Raw genomic sequence first — 27287 nt, 5'->3', positions numbered from 1 at the left:
GAAATTCACTCACCTAAGTTTTTTTGTTTTTTCTTCATATTATTATGTTCCCTTCTATTCATTCATTCATTCATTCATTCATCATCCTGTTATTCGTCGACTGCCTCAAGCAGGCCCCAGTAACGTCTCTTTCATCCTAGCCCTGAGATTATATTCAAGGCTCTTTAGGTGAATGAGACCCATCATTGTTACTGGTATTTGGCATATTTGGTACGCCATGGGGAGTTTGCCAGACTCTGCCCTGTGGGCAGGCTACATTCGATAGCCTGCAAGTTTGTTCAAAGTAGGAATGAGATAATAAGATGTCATAAAAAGATGTCCTGATAAGATGTTGCGCGGCCGCGAAGATGTCTTCGGCTGTCGGAGCCCTGGTCAGGGCGGGGAGGAAAGCTCAACCCGCTCCCCTCCAAGGGACCCCGGCGAGGAACAGCCAGGCGCAGGGGCAGGAGACTGCACTGGTCTCGCCCGGGAGCTGGATTTTATAGTCTCTGAGTCTTGGCCGTTGATGGGATTACACGGCGCCAGGGGGCCAGGTGGTGGGTGTGACCCCCGCCTACTGGAATTTGGAGGATCTGGGTGGAGAATGCTCAACTCCAATCCGAGTAGGCTTGGAGATCTCGGCCCCGGAACCCGCGTGGCTTTGTCCCTCTGCCAGTACCTTCATGTGTGCGGAGAGTGGTCTCAGCATGGTGGTGGCTGGTCCTGGAGGTCTTCGGCTGCCAGAGCCCTGGTCGGGGCGGGGAGGAAAGCTCAACCCGCTCCCCTCCAAGGGACCCCAGCGAGGAACAGCCAGGTGCAGGGGCAGGAGACTGCCTTCCCTTCTATCTTGGACATTTTATCCTACTGTTTTTAGATCCCCCGCCCAGTCATGCTCAGGATTTATTCCATACTCAGGAATAACTCCTAGTGGTGCTCAGGAGACAACATGAAATGCCAGAGAATGAATCCAGGTCAGCTGCATGCAAGACAATACCCGCTATATTTGTGCTATGACTCCTTATTATTTCTTTCCTCTACAATTCTTTCACGGCTGACAATTTCTTACTTTTGGAAATTCAATTATTTGGATATGCACAGAAATCCTTCCCTATAACCCATGTGAGTTTGTTCTAAAAAATGTTCTCATATTTTCAATCATAGTACTTCATGGGGGTGGAGATGAAGATCTATACCTCATGAAGTTTTATACATCCAACTTGCAGGATAGCTAACTTTCTATTCTCAGTTAACTATCCTATGTCCCAGTGCAGATATGGAAACTCCTTCGTTATCATTATTGCAAGCATTAACATATCCCAATCCTGCCAGCCTTAGAAAGGCCAGTATTTAGATTTTTGCTTTTGGGTCACACCAAGTGGTATTCAGTCTGCTCTTGGCTCTTGTATTTTTTAATTGAGATTTTGTGGTATAAAATACTATTACAAATGGGTTGTTATGCACATAATCCCAACATCACACATAGGGCCAGTGTACCTACCACTCTTCTCCCATGTTTTAGTTTTAATACACCTCTTTATCCTGCCTGAACTTGGGATTCCCTAATATTCTTGTGATGTAAGCTGCTTTACATGTAAAGAGACATTTTTATTTTACTACATAATTTGGGGTATTTTGTAGAAAAAAATTTTAGTTTTTATTAGTTTTAGTTTTAGTGTTAGCTGGAGTGATAGCACATGGGTAGGATGTTTGCCTTGCATGCGGCTGACCCAGGTTCGATTCCTCTGTCCTCCTTGTAGAGCCTGGCAAGGTACCGAGAGTATCCCGCCCGCACAGCAGAGCCTGGCAAGCTCCCCGTGACGTATTCGATATGCCAAACACAGTAACAAGTCTCACAATGGAGACGTTACTGGTGCCCACTCGAGCAAATCAATGAAAAACAGGAGGACAGTGCTACAGTGCTAATCTGTAAGACTGCTTGCAATGAAGGCTATCTCTATTTCTATGTGACATCTTAAATTTCTCAAGTGCTATGTCATCAAAATAATTTTGATAGCAGAGAGTAAAAACAGACAAAATACAAATACTATGCATTAGGCTCAGAGCAAACCTCTGACTCTCCTCCTTGAAAGACTGGTAAGAAAATCAATGCTCAAAGCACTGAGAGGGGCTGGAGAGACAGCACAGCAGGGAGGACGTTTGCCTTGCATGCGGCCGACCTGGGTTCAATTCTCAGCATCCCATATGGTCCCCTGAGCACTGCCAGGAGTAGTTCCTGAGTGCAGAGCCAGTAACCCCTGTGCATCGTCAGGATCGTCAGGTGTGACACCCCCCCCCCCAAAAAAAAACACTAAGAGAAATAAACAGGAATCACCAAGAGGTTCAAATAAAGAAAGCCTTTCTAAATTTTCATGTGTTGAAATGTATGTATTTTAACTTAAGAAAAAAACATCTTAATCATTCTTACCTCTGAATTAATGACTTTAATCAGGAAGAAAATGTGATAAACCGTCTTGGTTAATAGAGAAAGCTGACGACACCTTTCTAGGTATACTTGTATAGATGGTTCTACTCTTTGTTGTAATTTACTCCAAAAGAGAGTGAGTTCCCTAAAAAAGAGAAAAAAAATTTAATTTAAAAGCTGGAACAGAAATATTAATAATCATGAACTACACCACTCAAATTATGACATTTGAAACTAAACTGCTTTTAGATCTAATTCTAATGTTCAATAAGTTAAAATAAAATTAGATCTCAATTTTCTGAACACTAAATACATTCAGAATTTTTCATTGTTAATGTATTTTTAAAACAGGGAGACATCACCTTTTAGTAGGAAGGCACCTGATGTTTAAATAAGTTATATAACTATAATGTTGAATTACATGAATTTTATGTAATAAGTACAAATGTGTATATATAAAATGCATAAATGGCATAATTTTTTTTCAAAAACTTTAAATTTACATCTTCTAATGTAATTTTAAAGTGGACTAAATCAGAGATGACAAAGAACCCAGAACAACATAATATGTGCAGTAGCAGTAAAATAGGAGGAGGTAAGGAATAAGCTAATATTTATTTCTAATATAATTACAATTTTTAGATTTGTCTTTATCTTTTTGGTTCTTGGGTCATACCTTGCAGTGCTCAGGATTACTGCAGGAGGGCTTGGGGACCATATGGGGTACTGGGGACTGAACCCAGGTTGGCTGTGTGCAAGAATGCCCTACCTGCTGTACTATTGCTCTGGCCCCAATCACAATTTTCTAAATTGAAAATAATTTGACTGGGTAAAGTATATAGCTGAAAGGGTGAGACTCTTGTACATACAGGACCCTCTGGTTCAGTCCCCAGCACCACCAGGAGAGGCACCTGAGCACTCTGCATGGAATAGTCCTTAGGCACTGCTGGGCGTGATCCAAAAACAAAATGAAAGAAAGAAAATTCCACTGATGTGATGACTTTTCCTCCCTTTTATGTATCATCTATTCCTCTTCTGTCCTCCAAGGTTAACTTCCACAAAACTTTCTTGCTTCACCAAAGCAGTCTTCTCAACACAGGCCTTTTCAATCTCTATAACCATATACTCAATCTTTACAATTAAAAAAAATCTGCCCTCTTCACTACCTTCCTGAATAACTTGCTCATTAACTGTACTTTAACCTAAATATTGAGGACTTCAAAATCTGTCTCTCCAGTTGTGACTACTTTATCCTCTCTAGTTCTTTAAAAGATTTCTCTCCGCTTAGATCTCTTCTGAAACCTGAAACTTAATACATGAAAAAGATGATTAACACATTTCCAGTTCACCATCTAATTTAATGCATCACTTTTAATGGTCCCCTAGTCTCTGCTTAAAACTTCCCCCATAACTGTTCATTGACATGTCTTTTACCCCACCCCATATCCACAAGGAAGCTTTAGTAACTTCCCAGCTGTACTGCTTCCTAATTAACTTTACTGTCTCAAACTATTTTGCCACACTCCCCACTCAGTTTTCAACATTCAGCCCCTAACACAGTCTTTATCACTTATCTTAAATGTGTCTAATATAAAATTTCTAGTCTACCTTTATTACTATCATCACATGGAAAATTTACTGTCCTCAAAATATACATTTTTTAAAGCTAATCAAGAAAGGGTTTATTAGATTAGCAAACAGTACTGTCCTCCCATTGTTCATCGATTTGCTCAAGTGGGCCCAGTAACATTGTGAGATTTGTTGTTACTGTGTTTGGCATATCGAATACATCACAGGTAGCTTGCCAGGCTTTGCCGTGCAGGCGAGATACTCTCAGTAGCTTGCCGGGCTCTCCAAGATCACGCTGGACAAGAGTGTTGAAAGTAGGTAAAGGGACATACAAGACAACATTCCAGTATTTGTATTGCAAAACACAATGCCCAAAAGGAAGGGAGAGAGAGAGGGAAGGGAGGGAGGGTGGGAAGGAGGAAAGGGAGCAAAGGGAGGGGGGGGGGAGAGAGAGAGTGAGAGAGAGAGAGAGAGAAAGAGAAAGAAGAGAGTGCCCGTCACAGAGGCAGACTGGGTGTGGGAGGGAAATTGATGACAATGGTGCTGGGAAATGTACAATGGTGAAGGGTTGGGTGTCGGAACACTGCATGACTAAAACCTAATCAAGAACAGTTTTGTAAAGGGCTATCTCACAGTGATTCAACAAAAAATTTTTTTTTAAATTTAGATTCTACAATTTAAATACTCTTAATAATGTTTTTTCATGTACATAATCCCAACACTACACTCTTCATCTATGTACCCACCTTCTTCTCCCAAGGACCCCAGTACCGCTTTCCCTCAACTCCACCACCTCCAACTCAGTTGTGTGGATCAGTTCTCCCAATACTTGTTATTACCCTGTGCACTATCTCTTAAGCTCTAATATTCCCATATTTTGGTTTTTGGTGGTTGTGGTAGAAAGGTTTTTGGGGAGCTGGGTCACACCCAACACCTGGCAGTGCTCAGGGGACCATCTTGGGGTCTCAAGGATTGAACCTGGGAGATTGCATGCAAGGCAAGCACCCCACCCATTGTACAACTGCTCAGTAAATAATAAATATTCTTTATGTAACAAATCAAATTTCTCTATTTTCATGGTATCAAAATAAGACACAGAAGACTATCAACACTGTTGAGGGACGATTTTGTTGCTTTTAGCTAACACTAATTTTAAAACTACTGATTTTAAATATTTTGAACTAAATCTAACATTAATATCTGTTAGCTATATACTCCCAAATGATTGTATAGAACAAGCTCTGCTCAATAAAAAAAAGGTAGCATAAAATGTGCACTGTAGAAGTTAGTGAAGCATGAATTCTTCTATCTGGAAAACAAGCTGCTTTTTCAGATAAATACCAGTTAGGCAACTAAGAGTATAATATGAAGAGAAACAAAACATATTCAATGTTAGATTGTTAATAACTGAAAAAAATGTTTCAAAGTGGCACTAGAGGGCTGGAGCGATAGAACAGTGGGTAGGGCATTTGCCTTGCACACAGTCGACCCAGATTTGATTCCTCCGTCCCTTTCGGAGAGCTCAGCAAGCTACCAAGGAGTATCCCATCCATACAGCAGAGCCTGGCAACCTCCCCATGGCGTATTCAATACGCCAAAAACAGTAACAAGTCTCACAATGAAGACATTACTGGTGCCCGCTCAAGCAAATCGATGAACAATGGGAGGACAGTGCTACAGTGGCATTAGAAAAAAAGAAATTTACATCTTCCAACATTTAAACTACTAATCATTATTGGTACACTAGGAATTTGGTCGCTTCAAATACAAAAAGTTTAATGTGTAACATTAAGATCTTAATAATCAGTCTGCATATTTTTAACTTCTAAAAATAAGTGCTGAGCCTTTTGAAAACATTTTAAAAATTATCTAATTTTCACAACTAATCTTCATGTGCTTAGTAATCTTCTCTTTTTAAAAGAAAATCAACTCACCAAGCACAGTACATATCTCCTTGTTGAAGTTGCCGTGACAAAAATGCAGTACATAAGTCAAGAGCACTTTTTTCATCACCCTCTGATTCCAAGTTACAAATCATCTCTAGGGCATCCTTGCAGTCAACTTCTGAAATCTACAGAAAAAGAACAGTCATAAAATGGTATCAGCACATAATTATACTTTAAATTTTTATTATCTACTATACAGATTATTTTCATCAGAAAAACTTAATGAACTCATTCAATCAATTCATAATTTTCATACCTGGGAAATTCTGGGCTGCAGTTTCAAGAAATACTTTTTTCATGGCCAAAGAACCGAATGTTTTAATAACTTTGCAACATCCAGGTCAGTAGGTCCAGTTCAAGTGCCTAAAACCCTTTACTATACCTATTTTTTGTTGTTCTCTTTTTTTCACCTATATACACAGGGTCACAAAAAGATCACTTGGGCAAAAAGGGAGTGTAAGTGGAAAAAGTTTAAAAAGTTCTAATAAGATAGAGTAAACTTCTTCGTTAAGGTATGCAAACTATGTCCACTCAATTTCCTTAAAATTAAAATGTGCCAGCTTATTACAAAGATGTGCTATGTGAAACTGAATTTCTATGACTCCTATAAACTGTAAATCAAAAATGTGATGTATAGCATACAATCACAAATCACTGCAAAACTGAAAAGTTATTAATTGTCAAATGGCAAAAAGAACTAAAGAACATAGGACCCATGTACCACTAAGGTATGTATGCCCACTCTTTGTTGGCTTCTGCCTCTCATCCAAACAATGAATATATTTTGGAAGTGGGGGCGGGGGAGAAAGGGATGCAAGAAAAAAAGGGAGGCATTCACATGTGTGAATGCGTTGTCTAAATGATCTATGATAATAACCTTGAAATGGACCTTTCATAATGAGGCTCAATGATAACAGATATAGGTCTTATTTAGCAGATTAAATTGGGCTAGAAAATACTAAGAATAAATACTGAGGTTACAGTGTTTAATAGCAATTGTTTCTTGTTCTTGGGCGGATGCTTTGGGCCATACCAAAGAGAGTTCAGGGAGTCATATGGTTTACTAGGGATCAAATCCAGGCAAGCCACGTGCAAGGCAAGTGCCTCATCCACTGTACCATTACTCTGGCCTCATAGCAATCATTTCTTAAAGAAAATGTGAAATGAAAATATTGCAGCCTAAGTCACAGAATTCCTACGGTGCAGTGGTCTTTCCACCACTACTGTCTATCTCTAAAACTCTTGACCTATAAGTAACATCACATTAGCTTATACCCAATAACTTAAAAATTATCTACTTGTTAGGGCCAGAATACAGCGGGTAGAACATTTGCATTGCAAATAGCTGGCTTGGATTCAGTCCCCAGCAAACCATAAGGTCCCCTGAACACTCTTGGGTGTGCTCCCAAATCAAATATATATATGTCTACAAAATACACTAGAATACTAGATTAAATAAAATAGTACAGAATTTATGTATTTATTTATGGCACTGATTCATTTACAAAGTTGTTCAAAACAGTTTCAGGCATATAATGTTCCAACACGAATCCTACCACCAGAGTTAACTTCCCTCCACCAAGGAACATCTCCTGGTTTGAGCCCTCCCATGTCCTAGGCTGCACCCTTGACAGGCACATATTTAAAGCTAAACCTTACTTGCTTGTTCTGTTTTAGGGCCAAACCCACTGATGCTCCATACTTTCTCATGGCCCTGCACTCAGGGAATCATATCAAACCAGGTCAGTGCCCTACCCACTGTATTATCTCATCAGTCCTACAAATGTTTAGGAATTAGGAAGTCCCACTTTATTTGTATTTTGGTTTGAGCTATACCCAGCAGTGCTCAGGGATTATTCCTGACTTTGTACTCAGGGACCACTCCTGGTGGGGCTCAGGGGGACCAAGTAGGATGCCAAAGACTTAACCTGGGTCAGCCACATTCAAGTCAAATGCCCTACCCACTATACTACCTGACTTAAGCTACATTTTAAACTTGTACTGAAGAGTGGAGATAGGTTTGGACTGGTGGCATTCAGGCCTAACTCCTGGACTTTTTCCCAGGGATCATTCCTGGCACAACTGAGGGGACGACATGTGGTGCCAGAGGTTAATCTGGAGTCAGCTCTGTGCAAAGCAACTTAACCACAATATAGAACTCTACAGGTTTACTGACATTTCCCTATTTTGCCTCTAGATGGCCCTCTTTAAAAATAACACAAAAAAGAAAGGAAATGCAATCATATTTAAATTAATGAAAGCTGAACTGAATTTGTAAAAAGCAAAATATAGGTAAATTATGAACAAAAATATAGTCATTAATGAACAAAAATTACTTTAAAAACCCAAAGCAGTACAAACTTATATATTATGGATATTAGTTCTCTATTATTTAAAAAATAAAGTATCAGCAAAGCCTGTACATTAAATTTTAAAAATAGTTTACTTATCAAAATAAAACTTTTCTCGGCTGTTAAGAATTAGAATACCATTCAAAGGTAAAGTTAAATTGAAAATAATACATTAAATAATGACCTACTATTTGCCAGATAGTCTCCATGAATGCAATTAGTGGTCTTATAAAAAAAACACCCCAAAAGTCTCCTTCCTCTTGTATCGTGCACAAATACTGGAAAACAAAACTGTCTGTGAGGAGGGGGTTTGTAGGGTCACTCAGTGCTCAGGGGACTATGTAGGTGGTAGGTTCAAATGGGGTCATAAGAAGCATATTCTCTAGTCTACTGCCTATCTCTGAACTATTTCATTAATTCTCAAACTATAGCAAAGATTTAAAGACTATCTTTAGTATTAGGTGAAAAAAATTTTCATAGTGTTTGTATAAATTTTATGATTCTAGTTTATTTCAACTACTTTAAAATCTAGCAATTCCACTTTTAGAAACTATCCTTATATATGTCAAGGCAACATCTTAAATGTATCCTACTCTAGCTAATACACACTAGGAATTATATCACCTTAAATAAGTTACAGTTACAAGGAATGAAATGGAATGATACCCATAATGAGAGAGAGAAAATAAGCAGCCTCCAGGGCATGGTTTAAGCATGTGGTTTAAGCATAGTGAAAAATAAAGGTAAAGGGTAAAGGCCCTCCCGTTGATCGTCGATTTGCTCGAGCGGGCCCAGTAACGTCTCCATTGGAGACTTTGTTGTTACTGTGTTTGGCATATTGAATACTCTCGGCAGCTTGCCGGGCTCTCCGAGAGGGGCGGAGGAATCGAACTCAGGTCGGCCATGTTGGCCGCTTGTAAGGCGAACGCCCTACCCGCTGTGCTATCGCTCCAGCATAAAAATATAACAGATTAGTATCAAATTTTAAACTTAACAACTAGGGCCAGAGAGATAGCACAATAGCACAGCAGGTAGGGTGTTTGCCTTGCCTCAGGGCCAACAGGGTTCAATTCCCAGCATCCCATATGGTCCCCTGAGCACCATCAGGAGTAATTCTGAGTGGATGAGCCAGGAGGAACCTCCATGCATTGCTGGGCGTGACTCCAAAAGAAAAAAAATAATAAAAAATAAACAAAAAATAAACTTAACAACTAGAGGAATCAAATGGGGAAATGACAGTTACAAAGAGAGACAAGATAAAAAAAATTCTACCTTTAATATTACTGCTTATTGCAACAAAGGAGTATCAGAACTAAAAGACTGTTAATTTCATTTTGATATTGATACCATGAACTCAAGCCAAAGTTTACTCCTCCCTGAGATGCTATACCAACTCTCATAGGTCCACTCCCCTGCCAACTAAGTGATTGCTACTAGTAGCACACATTAAAGGTTCTAGGACAAGTCAATCCTATGTTTACTGGGCCGCTCCAACACAAATTTCTTCAAAAGGACCACTGATCTAGGCCATGGCTGATTCTTGCCTCTTGGCAAGAGTAGATTTAAAATATTATATATTAGTGACTCAATGGGTCTCCCAAGTAGTACTCAGGAGGCATGGGGGCCATTCCCAGCAATTGTCGGTGGTTCAGTGCAGTTCTGTATTCTCATGGACCTCCAGGGCTGCACCTGAAGACGCTCATCGAGTGCTCATGTGGTATGGGGAATTAAACCTGAGTTAGCTCCATGCAAAACACAGTTTTCTCAGACTCAATTCCCCACTATATTCTAAAGAATGGTCTCTTTTTAAAAAATTTTGTTTTTATTTATTTTGCTTTTCGGGACATACCCAGTGATGCTCAGGGGACCATATGAAATGCCAGGGACTGAACAGCCGCATGTAAGACAAACACCTTACCCGCTGTACTATCACTCCAGCCCTAAAGAACAGTTTTTAAAAGACAAGAAAAATAAAAATCTCAAATACTTACAAATCTAGATTAAATGAAAGTAAATGAATGGAGGGAGGAAGGAAAGAAGAGTGATGACAAGGGGAGGAAAGAGAGCCAGGGATGGAAAGAGGGCGGAATGGCAAGGAGGGAGAGAGGGAGGGAGGGGGGCAAAGGGGGAAAAGGGGAGAGAATAAATAAGAATACCTTTCCGGAAGGAAGCACTGAGAAAATTCCTTTCCTTACTTCAGGCAGGCCTTGGTGAAAGCCATTCTTAACTGACCTACTTAGTATGATACAATGAAAAACTATGTAATTTAATAATCTCTAAGTAGGGATTTTCTGGTGTGTGTGGGCGGGGGTGCGGCAGGGGACACAAGGAGAGACATCTACATCCAGCTCAGGACTTAGTCCTGGCAATGCGCGGGGACTGTATGTGATGCCGAGGATCTAACTTGGGTTAGCTGTGTGCAAGGCAAGTGCCCTATCTACTGGACTATCACTCTAGTCACTTAAAAAATTTGTAACAAGAAACCAGTAACTGTTCTGCCCTGTGAGATCTAGCTTTGTTTAATGGGTAGTGTCAAACTGAGCCCTGATTAGAAACATGGAATATCTAGTTCTACCTATTTAATAAGGGTAAAAAATAATTTCATATATCAGAGTTCCAGAGTCCTCATCAAGAATTTCCCTGAGGAATTCTCAGAGCAGGTTAAGCTTATTACTCTAGATAATTAAATCAAGAATGAATTTTGGTTTAGTATGACTATTCAAGAGATCTGGAAATACAAAATCCTCTTGAATTTTCACTCAAAATTTCAGCCTCAAAGTTAATTTAATAACCATATGTCTGGATAGCTTCCTAATAGAAGTTAGGCTTCCTTAAGACCCATGTCCAGCCAGTGCTACACAAGGATCACTTGATAAAAATCTGCTAAAGAACAATGGAAGAAGAGACAAACTTTAGAACAGGAACTGTACTGAAAATAAAAGCTTTTTTTGATGCCAAAAAGATAGAAGCATAAAGCAAATTTATGTAAAAAAAAAAAAAACAACTAGATGTTACAAGACATCTCAAGTAGGACTGTAGCATGTCTTCCCGCTGTTCATCAATTTGCTCGAGCAGGCACCAGTAACATCTCCATTCTGAGACTTGTTACTGTTTTTGGCATATCAAATACGCCACGTGGAACTTGCCAGGCTCTGCCGTGCGGGCAGGATACTCTCGATAGCTTACTGGGCTCTCCGAGAAGGACAGAAGAATCAAACCCGGGTCAGCCGCATGCAAGGAAAATGCTCTACCCCTGTGCTGTTAAGTAACTAGTTTAAACAATTCTAAACTTCAATTTTTAATTTATTCCGATGGTAATTAAAATGACAATATAATAGCAAAAGAAAAAATACGTATTACCTAATATCCAAATTGATCATAGAATTTTCCATGTTGAAACAGTCTGTCTAGAAATTGTTTAATACCACAGCAAAGACTCCTCTCTGTCCCCACCATAGCAACAGGATTACTTTGAAACTTGGTCCACATCTTAATATCTTTCCTCCTCACTTTTTATTCTCATGAGAAGTCACCATTACATCATTACATCATATAACAACTAACTTCATGCAGGTACACAGCTGTCTGAAGCTTTCCTTCTGGATTCTGGTTATAATTTTATTCCTTTAAAAATTTACTGAGGGTCTGGAGAGATAGCACAGTGGGTAGGGTGTTTGCCTTGCACGCGGCCTAACTGGGTTCGATTCCCAGCATCCCATATGATCCCCTGAGAAACGCCAGGAGTTAACTCCTGAGTGCAGAGCCAGGAGTAATCCCTGTGTGGTCCAGAGTATTAATAATGTTTACAATTTTCTCTGACTACTCAAGAAAACATGCACCCACTGCTCACTGTCCTATTTAATGTCAACTTTTCCCAACATGAAGATATATTTAAATGTTTAACAATCTCTTCATTCTCCTCTCTCTACTACTCCAGTGTTAAAGAACATTCATATAAAAATACAAGACACTTATCCTATTTCCTGTTCCTCAATAAACAACTTTAAATTCTCCTACCCTGCCATCAATTTCCTTCTGGGAGCGGGTAGGCCAGACCCTGCAGTAGTCAGGACTTACTCCTATCTCTGTACTACTGGTGGGGCTTAGGGGACCACAGACAGTATGGGGATTGAACCTGGGTCAGCTGCATGTAAGGCAAGTGTTCTACCTCATGTCCTATTACCTTGTCCCCTAACTTCATTTTGGAATTGAGTTCTCCAAATGCAAATTCTCTATGTGGACGAGGATTCTACATTCAGAAGTCTATAGTATAAAGCATATAAATACATATATACACTTTTATCTTTACACCAAACTAGAAGTTAAAAACAAATCAAATTTTTCACACAAAGGAAGTTTTATATTAAATATGCAAATAAAAACTTTGATGTTATCATTCTGACATCTCCCTAGAATATTTGATTTTTAGAAAAAAAATCCATGAATTTTATGTATATACACATATCAAAAACCAAATAAAGCATGCCTGGAGGAAGTCTTGAACTCTACAAAATTAAATTACCCAGTTAAAAATTTGTGCACGTACTTTGAAGTGAAAAACTAAAGTTAAGGTTCTAATACTGAAATGTATAATCATACTAAATTGGTAAACTGCCACTATATCTTCCATAATTTAGTGAGCAGTGTTTAAAGATCCAATTATTTAAAATAAAAAGGAAAATTATTTTACAATTCTATCTGAAAACTGCTGCCAACCAAGTTGTCACTATCCAAAAAAGCTGTTATAACCAACTCTGTCATTATGCCAAAATTTAAAAGTATCAGTAGTTCTCTATTAAGAGAAAGGGTGAAATCAAAAACATTCTAATCTAGTTAAAATTTTAATTTCTTTACTTTTAAGAGTATTTACTAATCAAAGGCACCATACTCACCTCTTCGATTAACTTTTCATTTGGTGATGATGTACAGAGACAGACAAGGTAAGTTTGCTTAAAACTACCTTTTGTATCAATCTCAGGATGATCAGAACACAGCTTGGCTAGAGCAGTTGCTTGACTTAATTGATTTGTTTTGATTAGATGCTTAATTCTCATATCCAACAAGATGGGACCCTCAAAAGCTAAAAATTCATTCACTTTAAAAACAAGACATAACAGATTATTAACATTTTGTAATAATTCATTTGCAATACAAACACTAAACAAGGAATATTTCTTTGAAAGTACAGAATAAACTTCTTCATTTTCTATTATTGCCAGGCTACCACAAAATATTTAACCTTATAAGTAAAAGATTCTACTGCTACTTTTAAAACTTGCATTAGAAGAGAATTAATCTTGATAAAAATAATTTTGCATTAAACTCTAACAGCTGATATTATGAGGATTATACTAAATTCTTCCCCTGACCCTCACCACAGCATTATCCTTTCATACCAAGGATTAGCATTCCTAGAATTCTGCAGCGCAAGAGCATTACAACTTAAAAGAGCGACCACAAAAAAGATATTTGGATATTGAACAGTACTCTTCAAATTTTACATGTGTATACTGGCAGCTGTCCTGCATGTAGGTGTCTGGGCTGGCAGTTGTAACCAAGGTGGTGGACTAGTGGTTTTCAAACTTTGTATACCTGCAGACTGGAGGTTGAAGACCACCATTCTAGAATATGATACTCAACTAATAATTATATTCAATACTGATGATATACTTTTTGTTTTACAAAGATCAAGTCCATTTTGCATTAACTGAAACTGCAGAACAAATTAAACATCTGCAGAAATAAAAAAGGGAAGAGTCTGCTAATTAAATATTTATTTTTTGTGGGTTTGTAATGTCATCTAAAAATATAGATACTAATTTGCTTAAGATCCACTTAAACTTAATATATTCCTATTCTTGTCAAACCACTGAAGTTCTTAGTGCTTACCAAAAAAGCAATTTAAAAACTTTATCATCTTATTAGGATAGATCTAATAAATCACTGTTAGGAAAAAAACCAAGCTGTTCTTCCTTCTCTAAATAGTCCTTACTACTTTTAGTATTGCTTTTTTTTTAAATCGCTAATTATATCCCACTATAAAAACTCTTGGAGAAGTTGGATAATCATACCATCTTAATCATTAAATGTACATATAAGCATTTTATATGCACATATAGAATTTCAACACATGGATCCTAATTTCACCCATTTTCTGAAGAGTAGAATGAGAAACTATACTCAGAGTATGTTTGAACTAAACAAAATGTATAAAGTCTGAACACAGATTAAAACTAACTATGAAACATTCTGGTGCTTCTAAGTATGTATCTTACTGAGATACATGGCACTGCCTTTTCTTTCTGGTTTTGGTTTTTTTTTTCCCCTTGGTATCACATAATCCTGTTAGGACAATCATACTGCAAATACTTGTCCACAGTTCAGTTCACTACCAAGTAAATATATGAAGATTTTAAGTTAATGTTTTTAAAAAATGGTCAAAATTCCTATAAAGACAAATAAAAATACTTAAAAGTAAAAAGCAGAAAAAGTTTTAGTTTCTCTCAAAAGAAACTATGATAGCCACAGTCCAGAAATTATTTCAACTGCTCCCACTAAAAGTCACACACAATGAATTCAGAAAGAACACAGCAAAATAAAAATATGTATTAATTATGGAAATCTCTCAAGTGGTGGAGGTGGGGAGGAGGGGCCACTGGAGTGATTCTTGGCCAAGCAGCTGGCAATTCAATGCTAGGGGTCCTGTACCATCATGTCACACTGGAGTGCTTGCGGACCTTTAGGGAAGTATCCATTCATGCTCAGGAGGACATGTGGTGGCAGGACACAAAAGGTGGAACCATTGGGGGGAAAAAAATGATGACAATCTCAAATAATACCAAAAATTATAGATAACAAGTACATTGTCACTCTCACTATCCCTGTTCTCCTGCTGTTCATCAATTTGTTCGAGCGGGCCCAGTAACATTGTGAGATTTGTTACTGTGTTTGGCATATCGAATACGTCACGGGTAGCTTGCCCAGGCTTTGCCATGCGGGCGAGATACTCTTGGTAGCTTGCCGGGCTCTCCAAGAGCGGGGGAGAAATCAAACTCGGATCTGCCGTGTCAGCCGCGTGCAAGGCAAAAATGCCCCACATGCTGTGCTATCGCTCCAAGTACATTAGGACAGCAAAATGCGCAAAGTAATTTCTGTGCTAACTTAATGTATAGGAATATGTACACTAAATTTTTAAAAATGTAGATGTGTTCTTTCTTTTAAATACAGGAATAGAAAACTGTCGCTCCTCTTAATGTAAAAATAAATTCAAAGGAACATAGATTATTAGAACAGGAGAGATTTTAGACTGTCTTTAACTCCATCATTTGGTAGATGAATAAACTGAGGCTCACAGAAGGCATGACTTTTTAGGATCATAAAGTCAGTTAATAATAGAATGAGAACCATAATAATGGGATCTTCTGACTTTCATCTTTACACAGTAATAGAACAAGAAAAAATAATTCTCATTTGATAACTTTGCCTATTAGCAGCAAAGAGCACAAAGTGTGTAACAGTGTGCGTGTGTGTGTAATTTATGATTCAAATTAATCAAAGGTAAATTATGTTCTAACATACATTCTAACACTCAATTTAGAATCTGCTGAAGCTTGCTTCTCTCGCTCTCATCTCCCTCTATTTCTTTCACTGCTTTCCTTTCTCATATTATTTTGCATCTTTCTCAATTTCTAATCTAGAAAATGTTTTCCTTATAATACTGAATTTTAAGATTACTGCTTTAGTGTTTCCCAGACATAAAAAATGATTATGATCTTATTCTTAAGTTGTTCATATCAAATTTTACTCCCTACACTGCTTTTCTAATTCCCATCTCTCAAAGTAAAAATCATCTTAATTTTACTTATATGTAGCTTTTACCTACTTTCTCTGTATTTATGGACTTCAAAGGAAAAGCAGGTTTTACTACTACATTTGTTCCTATAGAAGGGGCTAGGTAAATGCAAATGTAAATGTAAGTGAATACTATTCAGCTACTGCAATTAAAAATAACTTGTTTCAGGGGATGGAGAGATAGTATAGCAGATATAGCATGCATTACTTGTGGTCCACCCAAGTTTGATCCCTGGCATCCCATATGGTCCCCAAAACACTGCCAGAAGTAATTCCTGAGGGCAGAGCCAGGAGTAACTCCTGAACATTGCCCCATATGACCCCAAACCAAAAGCAATAGCTTGTTTCACATAGAACACAACTTTGATAATACTAGTAAGAATTTACTACACTAAAGGTAATTAAATTTCAATAAACAGCACACAATATCTAAGCTCAATTTTTGTACTACGTCATTACACAAATATTGTCAGTTTACTATGTACCCAAACAGAAGACTAGATGTATTTCTCCCCAAAATAGAATCAACTTAGTTGTCTAGGTGCATTTTTCCATACCCAGAAACATACGCTTTCCTCAGCAGCGTCTCCAACTAGCTGTTTTATAAGCATATCATCACCTATCTTGCTCAACCCCGAGAGGTGGCTTTAAAAATACTTTTATCTCATCAATACATCCAAACCACCACCTAAATCTGTCGCTTCTGTCTCAATCTAATACTCATTCACTATTCTCCATCTCTACTCACACCATTCTCCCCTATCCTCCCAGTCCAAATCATGTACCAGACTAATTTATAATATTTTGCTTGTCTTCTGGATCCCTTCTTAGCCCCCATCATATTATCATTAGGATCCAGTGTGTTTTGTGTATATAAATATTTTGTAACTTCACACACCTGTTTTCCTCCAGTTTATTTCCTTTTGTCTTCAGAGGGTAAAGCCCAAAATCTGCATTATGGCCCACATGAATCTGCAACATTTCTCTTTTAAAACAGTGATTTGCCAAAATAATATTATTAATAATAATATTATTATTTAAGACTCTAATATTGTTAGAATGTCTAATTACCCAGATTCAATATAACTAAATCTACAGATTCCGTATAATTCTTATCAAATTGCAATCTATCCCCCCCTTCTGTGGTTGTTGGGCCATACCCGGCAATGCTCTGGGCTCACTCCTGAACCTGCATTCAGGATTCGTTCCTGGCGAGGCTCAGAGGACCTTATGCGGTGCTAGGGATAGAACCTAAGTTTGCTACTTGCAAGGCAAGCACCGTGCCTGTTGTACTATCTATCTTCCCAGCCCCCAACAATGGTTTTTCTTTTTTTTGTTTTTCAAAGACAAAAAATATTCAACCTAAAACTGATATGGATTCTAAGAACCGAAATAGTCAAAACAATTTCGAAAAAGGAACAAAGTGAAGATCACAGAGTCATTCACTTCAAAATATTTTATACAATTTTGCAACCAAAATAGTGTGGAACTGTCATAAAGACAAACAGATGAATGCAATATGAGGCAATGAATAAATTACCACATAGATGATCAGATGATCTTTAAAAAGAATACCAAGATGGAAGGGGAAAAGATAAACCTTTCAACAAATGATGAAAAAGAACAAATCTTTACATTACACTACATAAAAAATAAGCACAAAATGGATTCAAGATGCATGTCAAAATGAACATAAGACCCACAACTTTAAATACCCTAGAAGAAAACAAAAGAGCAAAACTTCAAGACACTGGAATTAGAATAATTCACTGGATATGATACCCAAATGAATGCCATTAAAAAAAAAACTATATCAAACTTAACTTTTATGTACTGTAGGACAGAACAAGCTGAGGAAAAAAACCTAGAAAACAGGATAAAATATCTACAATCATAATTTGATGAGCAATTAATATCCAGAACATAAAATATTATACAACAAACAATCCTATTTAAAAGTAGGAAAAAGGGCTACTAAAAACAGTAGGCGATAGGGCTGGAGCAATAGCACAGTAGATAGGGCGTTTGTCTTGCACGCAGCTGACCTGGGTTCGATTCCCAGCATCCCATATAGTCCCGAGCACTACCAAGAGTAATTCCTGAGTACAGAGCCAGGAGTAACTCCTGTGCACTGCTAGGTGTGACCACCAACCCCCCCAAAAAAAGCAAAAAAAAAAAAAAAGTAGGCAAAAGGAAAGATACTACAGCAGGTAGAGAAATTGCCTTGCTTGTGGCCAACCCAGGTTCGATTCCCATTTGGTCCCACAAGTCCATCAGAAATGATTCCTGAGTGTAAATCCAAAAGCAAGTCCTGGGTTGTGTAAGGTGTGGCCCAAAATACAAAAACAAAAGAAGGCAAAGAACTTAACCAGTATTTTTCCAAAGATGACAAACAAGTGAGCAACAGGGATACGAAAAGACTGCCAACACCATGAAATATTAGACACAAAACCACAATGAGATTTTCACACCCATCAGAATGATTACTATCAAAACAATCTAAATAGTGGAAGATGTGAAGAAAATGGAAACTTTGTGCACTATTAATGATACTATAAAATGCTGCAATCTATAATGAAACAAGTCTGCAAATGCCACCTTATAGACTACTGTATGGTTACTCCATTTGGGGGTAGGTACGCAAAAATACTGAAAGAAGGGTCTCAAAAGAGATGGTTTCTACTAGCACATGTTTCCTCACAACATTTAAGAGGTGAAAACAATCCAAACGTCTACTTGAACATACATACCATAAATGGAATGTGGTATGTATGTGCAACAGAATATAATCATTGTTAAAAACAAAAGTAAATCCTTAGTGGCCAGATTCTCTGTCTTTTTCCTCTTGCTACTGACTTGGACCTGCTCTCATTAGCTGCTGTACACTGTTGCCATCCAGCAGCTACTAGAACCCTGGGAATGTGAAGACTTTTCTTGATCTAGGGCAACAGATGCTTTCTAGAGCTGAGCACGCAGCATGGTTGAGACAAAGCTACCCACAGCGGCCATAGACTCGCAGTCCTATGACAAAGTTTATTAAGACAAGCAATGGTTGAATAAAGGATGAAGGAATGTGCCTATGTACACGGGTGGAAGAGGAAAAAGAGGACTGTTAGCTAGGACAAAGCTGCTAAAACACTGTCTTTGAGGCTCTAACGCAGAGGCAAGGTTAAATATTGCCAACACTCAAAGATCCCAAACTATTGGCCACTGGCAATAACAAGACCACTTAATCTATATTATTTTCTGAAAATGTCAGGTTTCCCCAGCAACAGACTAGTTCCCAGAGATGACAGAACCTGGAGCGTTCCACCAGGCCCAGCAATCTCTAGCGCTCAAGGGGCTGTGTCAGGGAGAACCCAACAGGCCACAATCTTCTTGAGACCAAACACAGACCTTCAATTAAGTTGCAGAGTTCTGATGCAGAGATGTGGTAATTGCTAAACAGTCAAATTATCAAGACCAAGTTGGAACATTTGGGAATGGAAGATGAGGAGATGGTAGCCGAGAGCCTCTCCCAAATGTCAATTCAGCAATGTTTAAAAAGGTAATTCAGAGGTCCACCCACAAGAATGATTTTCTCTTGAAGAGGAGGAGGACAAAGAAAAGCAAATACACATGCTCACTTTGGCAGCAAATACACTAAAATTGGGGTGATAGCTTAGTATAACCCCGACTTAAAGAATGAAACACAAATTTGTGAATTGTTCCATATTTCAAATAAAAGTTGTATCTCATGATATCTTTTTTTGGAAACAAGAATTCTTCTTAAACTTATTTTGGTTGCAAACTACTTATCATCATTAAAAGAATGCTAGATGTTACACGCAAGACTCTTGCCAATATGATTAGAGTTTCCTTGATTCACCTAAAGAGATTACCAAGACATACAATATAAATAACTTTACAGAAGAGGAGGAAAACGAGGTATACAAATAAATACCAGACGAGAAGAAGTGAAGCACTGTGGCTAGTGCCATAACATGTAAAAAGTATCCCAAATACTACTTGCATTGCTGTTATAATGATTAGTCTAAGATTAACAACAAACATAGCAGCAAATTGACTATATTATCAGAATATTGTTCTCATTGCCTGTGTATTTCAAATATAAATTCTAGACCAATGCCTAGAGTTTCTTATAGTATGATTGTTTTTTTTTCCTTTACTCTGATAAGAATAAACTTAGTTATCTATTAAAAAATAGTGGAATTTGGGGCTCATTTAGAAATTTTCCTCTCTTTGCAATGTGATTCCTGACAACTTTATTGGTTCTTTTTGTTTTTTGGAGGTCACACCCAACAATGCTCAAGGCTTACACCTTGCTCTAAACTCAGAAATCACTCCTGGCAGACTTGAGAGACCAAGTGGGTTGATGGGGATCAAATATGGGTTGACTATGTGTAAAACAAGTGCACCAACCAATGTACCATCACTCCAGTCTTGAATCTTCATGAGAGTTACAAAGCTTTCATGATTAAATTTCAGTCATATAATGTTCCAACATCATCCCTCCACCATGTACATTTCCCACCATCAATATACCCTGTATCCCTCCTGCCAACCAGCCCCTCTCCCCCGCACCTCCAAATGCCTCTCTGGCAGGCACTTTTGTCTGTCTGTCTCTCTCTCTCTCTCTCGTTGGGTATTATTCATGTTTTTATTTTTAACCAAATACAAATGCATTCTAAAAAATGAATTTAGCACTGTTTTAAAAACAACCAAAATTCCAAATTCAGGGGGCTGAAATGATAGTACAGTGGATAGGACTCTTCCCTTAAACGCAGTTGACCCAGGTTTGAGCCGTGTATGGTCTCAAAGTCTGCCATGAATGATTCCTTAGCACAGTCAAAAGTTGTGGGCACTGCTGGGTGTGACCCCCCCCCCAAAAAAAACCCTCCAAATTTAGAAATAAAAAGCAATACTTCAAATTTAGTTCAGTGGAAATTTGGTTGTATGACTATCTTGATTGTACAAATCTGATCTGAGGTAGGCTTCTTGCACTGGTATTTCTAAAAATTCTCTAGGCAAGTTAAGCAATGTCAGTCAGAATAAGAAAATTAGAAACACTGCTGTAGGTTAGTTGGCTTATTCCTCACTTTTCTGAGAGAAAATGTTCTATTAAGAAGAAATTAAACTTTTAGAGTGTTTGGAGGATCCTCCCAGGAGGGGAGATGCATGTCGAAAGTAGACTATGGACTGAATATGTTTGCCACTCAATGCCTCTTTTGCAGACCACAACACCCAAAAGAAGAGAGAGAACACAAGGGATTGCCCTGCCACAGAGGCAGGGTGGGATGGGGGGCATGGGGGTGGGGGGGGTATTATCCATGGTGGTGGAAAATAGGCACTGGTGGAGGGATGGGTATTTGATCATTGTATAATCGAAACCCAAGCACAAAAAATTGTAAATCTACAACTGTATCTCATGGTGTTTCATTAATAATAATAAAAAAAAAAGATAAAAAAATAACAAAAAAGAAGAAATTAAACTTTTAAAGATTTTAAAATTTCTTAAATTATATTGTTTTTTAATTTGTCTCTCTGGATTGTGAAACTTTATAATCATGTCTGACTGTCAAACTGGTAGTAAACAGAATTTTCAAAATTAAATAACTAGTATTACATTTAATTAAATCAGATAGCTCTATTCATGTATTATAATTTTTAAAATGTACTTTCCTAGTACATTTCAAGATATCAATGAGTGTGTTTTAAAATCATCTTTTTGTAAATTAAAAATTTCAAGTCAGCAGATTTTTAACTATAAGACTATAACAACATATACAAAATATGTTATCAACTTAAAAAAGGAGAGTAAACATTTGTATAACTTTATTACAGTTTGGTTCTGTTAGCATAATTTGATTAACTTATCCAAAAGAATCTAAGAGTTGCACATAAAAGGAGATAAAATTTAGTACTTTTTAAAATAGAACGGAAAGGGGGTATGGTGCCGCCAGCAGGTCAATCTGTACCTATGAGGCAAGTGCATCAGCAGCCTGATGGTGCCTTCAGCCTTCCAGATACCCCAAAATTGCTGCTGTGCCTCTGGCCAGACACCAAAAACTTGGGGCAAAGTTTACCAAGAAAGTAAAGGGCCAAAAGTTAGGTATGTGGGAGACACACCCACAAACCACCTCTGGCTCAGATACAGACTTGGAGGCAAGACCTCTCTGGTTCCTGATCAAACTGCTTAATGACCATGAGCCCAGAGACTCAGAAACAAATCTCGAAACCCAACAGCTTTTGGCAGAAATGCGTCTGCCACGCATTAGGCTGCCTGCAGTAGGCTACCGGTACTATGCCAACCCAGGTGGGAATACATTTTGTGCCTTGGTCTGTTCCCCCTGGCGGCCCGGTAGCCGTCATCCTCCAGAGGCCTCTGGACAGTCAGGTTTGGGCCCTCAGTGACTGAGGCACACGGGGCCTCACAGGATGGTGGTGGAGCCGGCCCTTTCCTCCCCACCCCAACGAGACCCTGAGTCGCCGCCCACAAACGGCCTCTCTGGCTCCTGATCAAGCTACTTAACAGCCATGATCCCAGAGTCTCAGAAACAAATCTCGAAACCCAGTGGCTTTTGGCAGAAATGCGTGTGGGCCACGCAGTAGGTTACTGTTGCCGGGTCACCGTAGAGGGGAAAGGGTGTTGTCCCACCACCTACTCCCTGTATGTGGCTCGGGGGCCACCATCTTCCAGAGGCCATTGGACAGTGAGGTTTGGGCCCACAGTGACGAGACACGCGGGGCCTAACGGGATGGGGGTGGAGCCGGCCCTTTCCTTCCCGTCCCAACGAATGGCCTCTCTGGCTCCTGATCAAGCTGCTTAATGGCCATGATCCCAGAGACTCAGGAACAAATCTCGGAACCTAGCAGGTTTTGGCAAGAAATCCCTCCAGACTTAATTGTTAAAATTACGGAATTTCAAAATTGCGCAGCCACTACTGCAGCCACGTGAAATCATATGTTATTCATGACCAGCAATAGAAAACAAAGTGTCTACTGTTGCCTTTTCTGCAGATCTGAGTGTTGGGGTAAAATACCAAATAATAATGGTGGGTGTGGTGTCAAAATGTTGAATGTAATCAAAGTATAGAGAGTAATTTGGAAATCATCTGCCCCACTGGTAGGAGGAGGGTGTGGGATGGGGATATACTGGGGTTTTTGGTGGTGGAGAATGGGCACTAGTGAAGGTACGGGTGTTTCATTGTATAACTGATCAAGACTTAAACCCAAAAGCTTTGTAACTGCTCTCATGGTGATTCAATAAATAAAATTATAAAAAATGAGGGAAAAAAAAGTAAGGTGGAGTTCATGCAAAATTCAATCAGCCTAATCAGCGGCCGAATAAGTAGCAGGACTCCTACATAAAATAAATAAATAGATAATAAAAAAATAAATAAAATTGAAGTAGCAAAGAATACTGCTCAACTGATAAGAGCACAAACCTTGAATGCAATGCTCTAGGTTAAATGCCCATCATCTCACGGCTTCTGGGCACTGCCAAATATGACTCTGGTGGCTCCTGAGCAAACATCAAGAGTGGACCACTAAAAACAATAAAATTTTAAATACCTAAAATGCTCCAATTATGCATTAAAAAAGTTTTTTGGGCACACTGGCAGATTGAACCTGGTTGGCTGTATGAAAAAAAACCTCAGTACTCTCATACTGGCCTCTTATTTTTAATATCAGAACGATTCAGTTAAAGATAAAACCGAGAAAGGGAAACAGGTGAAAAAAATCAAAAAGTAAAGAAAAGTAAATAAAAAAACTATTCCTAAGCACAGGCATAATTATTAGTTGTATTTTTAGTGGTTATCACAAATGTTCCAAAGACAGAAAAAAAAAAAGTCAGTAACAATCCTTTTATGGAACTCTGAGGGTGATGGGGAACATTTGGCTTGCAATATCATGTGGTCTGCTATGTAACTGGGTATGTAACTGGATAGACAAATATGCATCCTGTTGGCTGGTCATGTCTGTTGTCTATAATGTACTTATTGTACTACTTGCACTGTATGGCACATGAACAATGTTATAATATCCAAATGGTCCATGGCAAAGAAAAAGTTCACTATCCCTGCTCTACAAAAATAAAACACATACAAGAATGTGTGTGAAAAACACAAATTAGAGTGGACAAACTGGACATTTACTATCCAAATGCAGCAGATCTGATCCCACCCAATTTACCAAGAAAGTATGTTATTAGACTCATTACTTCTACCATTTTTTTAATCCCTTAAAAAAAATATTATCCAGGGGCCAGAATGATAACTCAAAGCAATAAAGCACATGCTTTTGCATTCAGTAGTCCCAGCACTATATGGTTCTCTCAGAAGAGTATCCCACATACAAAGAAAACCAAAACTTATAATGCATAATTTTTAATTATCTAATATCAAGATAAAATTTTAAGATATTGCATTTTATGGATGCTAATATTTGGTAAATCAACTAGTAAATTTTCCCATTTGGGGGAAATTTTCCAATTTTAAAAGTGTTAAGTTATGGGGCTGGAGAAATAGCAGAGCGGGTAGGGCGTTTGCCTTGCACGCAGCCGACCCAGGTTCGATTCCCAGTATCCATATGGTCCCCTGAGCACCGCCAGGAGTAACTCCTGAGTGTAGAGCCAGGAGTAACCCCTGTGCATCGCCAGGTGTGACCCAGAAAGCAAAAAAAAAAAAAAAAAAAAAGTGTTGTTATTACTGAAGTATACATTATTTTCACATTAAATACTGTAGGACCTGTAACAGACTATGGGGTATTAAGTAATCCTAAAAATTTAGCTCAAGAGGGGGCTGGAGTGATAGCACAGTGGGTAGGGCGTTTGCCTTGCAGCCGGGGTTCGATACCCAGCATTCCATATGGTCCCCCGAGCACCGCCAGGAGTAATTCCTGAGTACATGAGCCAGGAGTAAACCCTGTGCATTGCTAGGTGTGACCCAAAAAGGAAAAGAAAAAAGAAAAAGCTCAAGAGAGAAAAAAAATAACTGCAGCATTTAAGATTCAAAGAACTAGCAGCTCATTCAAAGTAAGTTATCCCAACAGAGAAAAGATGCCAAAATAAATCAGTATATCTCTAACATCAAGTTTTTTGAGTTTATAGCTTATGATGATGACATACACAGAAAAAACTCAGAAGGAAGGCTGCTCCATGAGTGTCAAAGACTTAATACTAATCTATGCAACATAGTATTATCACCAAATCCCAGGATGATCCATAGGACTCAAAAAAAAAAAAAAAGAAAACCACCAAAAATAGTCAAGTGGGGAGAGATGAGCAATTAGTTCTTGAAGGAGGCTTGTTTCTTATACTTGCTATTTTATTAACAGACACAACACAGACTCAAGAAATCTTCATTTTTTTTTAGACCACATTACTGATACTATGCTCATGGGTCATTAAAGTGATGCTCAGGAGACCATAAACAGTGCCAGGGAGGAAACCCAGAATGGCCAAGTTCAAGGCAAGAGTCTTACCACTGAACCATTATTTCTTTGGCCCCAAGAATTGAAGAATTCTTATGTTCTGATAATAAGTTTTAGGATAAAAGGGGTGAAACAAACAGCAAATAGAAAGAGAGGAAGAAGTAATTTTCAAATAATGCTGCAAATATATTTTTCAAAACAGAACCCTATAGAAATATACGTATCTGAGAGGAAGCCTCAAACTAACTATCCACGGCATGCATTTATTCAGAAAAAGAAATGTAACTATTAAAAATTAAGGCAGATTATCATAAAATACATTAGAAAAACACAGGCAGAATTCTCCAAAATACAAACTTCAGAGTATCTTTAATAACTTGATATATGGGAAAAGGAAACAAAGCAAAAATAAATGAATGGGCCTAGCTCAAATTATTTAAAGATTCTGCAATATGAAAGAAACTATGGCAAAAATAAAGACACTCAGGGCTAGAGATAATAAACGAAGTAAGATGCTTGCATATGGCAGTCATGAACCACATGCTGATTCATGTCTCCAGCACTACAAAGACCTTGAACACTGTCAGGTATAACCCTAAAACCTAAAAACTGAGCTGATTTTGAGAAAATATATGTACAACATACAATTAATTAAGGGCTAATATTCAAGAACTTACAAAACTCAACAACAAAACCAATCCCCTTAAAAAAATGAGAGATATCAGACACTTCCTCACAGGTGACAGATGCCCAATGTAAATCAAAATTAAAATTAGATAACCATCTCATTACTTAAATGAGCCTGCATCAAAAAGTCTAGAAACAATCAAGTGTTGATGAGGGTGCAATGAAAAAGGAAACATTATTACTGGTGGGATTGTTTATCTCATCAGCCTCTGGTGGAAAACAGTATGGAGACTGCACAAAAAATATAGAACTTCGGGGCTGGAGAGATAGCACAGCGGGTAGGGCGTTTGCCTTGCACGTGGCCAACCCGGGTTCGATTCCCAGCATCCCATATAGTCCCCTGAGCATCGCCAGGAGTAACTCCTGAGTGCAGAGCCAGGAGTAACCCCTGTGCATCACCAGGTGTGATCCAAAAAGCAAAAAATAAAAAAAATTAAAAAAAATATATAGAACTTCTAGGTGAGACAGCAATTCCACCTCTTGGCATATAACAACAACAAAAATTTAACTTATATATTCAAATATACCAATATAGATTTGAAAAATGGATGGTCAGTGGAAAGACAAACCTGTATAAATAGGCTACACACATTATGACTCCAACGACATGACATTATATTGGGGTGATAGAAAGGATATTAGAACAACAGAGTTGTAGACAACTTCTAGTTAGACTAGCTTAATTAAACACATATTTTCTTGTTTTGTCCACCAAGACCTCCTGTAAACAATAACTCATTAACAATAAGCGCATGCATGGGGGCCCAAGTGATAGTACAGCAGGGAGGGCTTTTGTCTTGCATGGAACTGACCCAAGATCGATTCCTGGCATCCCAGAGTCCCCTAGAACTGCCAGGAGTAGTTCCTGAGCGTGGAGCCAGGAGTTACCCCTGAGCATCATTGGATATGACTGACCTAAAAAAGCCAAGAAAAAAAAACAAGCCCATCCTCTCGCCAGGTCTGTGTTTCTAATACTATTTCCAATAAAAGGAACGAAGGAAACCTTGGAGAAATGGTTGATCCCAAAATTGGAATAGAACAGATTCA

General features: G+C 38.3%; 1 protein-coding gene across 6 annotated transcripts in view; it reads right to left on the bottom strand.

The window, feature by feature from the left end:
- Positions 1-27287, bottom strand: part of ZNF292 (zinc finger protein 292) — a 105347-nt gene that overhangs the window by 12729 nt on the left and 65331 nt on the right. For 5 of the 6 annotated variants that reach the window (XM_056124981.1, XM_056124982.1, XM_056124985.1 and 2 more), the window contains 3 exons: positions 13160-13362; positions 5905-6041; positions 2405-2546 (listed from right to left, as the gene is read on the bottom strand). In XM_056124981.1, the coding sequence (XP_055980956.1) occupies positions 2405-2546; positions 5905-6041; positions 13160-13362 (482 nt within the window). The remainder of the gene's footprint in view (positions 1-2404; positions 2547-5904; positions 6042-13159; positions 13363-27287) is intronic. The other variant, XM_056124986.1, reaches the window with a different exon arrangement.

Source organism: Sorex fumeus, unplaced genomic scaffold (genome assembly GCF_029834395.1).
Source record: "Sorex fumeus unplaced genomic scaffold, SorFum_2.1 ptg000054l, whole genome shotgun sequence".
In the NCBI taxonomy this organism is placed as follows: Eukaryota; Metazoa; Chordata; class Mammalia; order Eulipotyphla; family Soricidae; genus Sorex; species Sorex fumeus.
The sequence above is the reverse complement of the archived record's forward strand: the minus strand, read 5'-3'. Positions and strand labels throughout refer to the sequence as shown.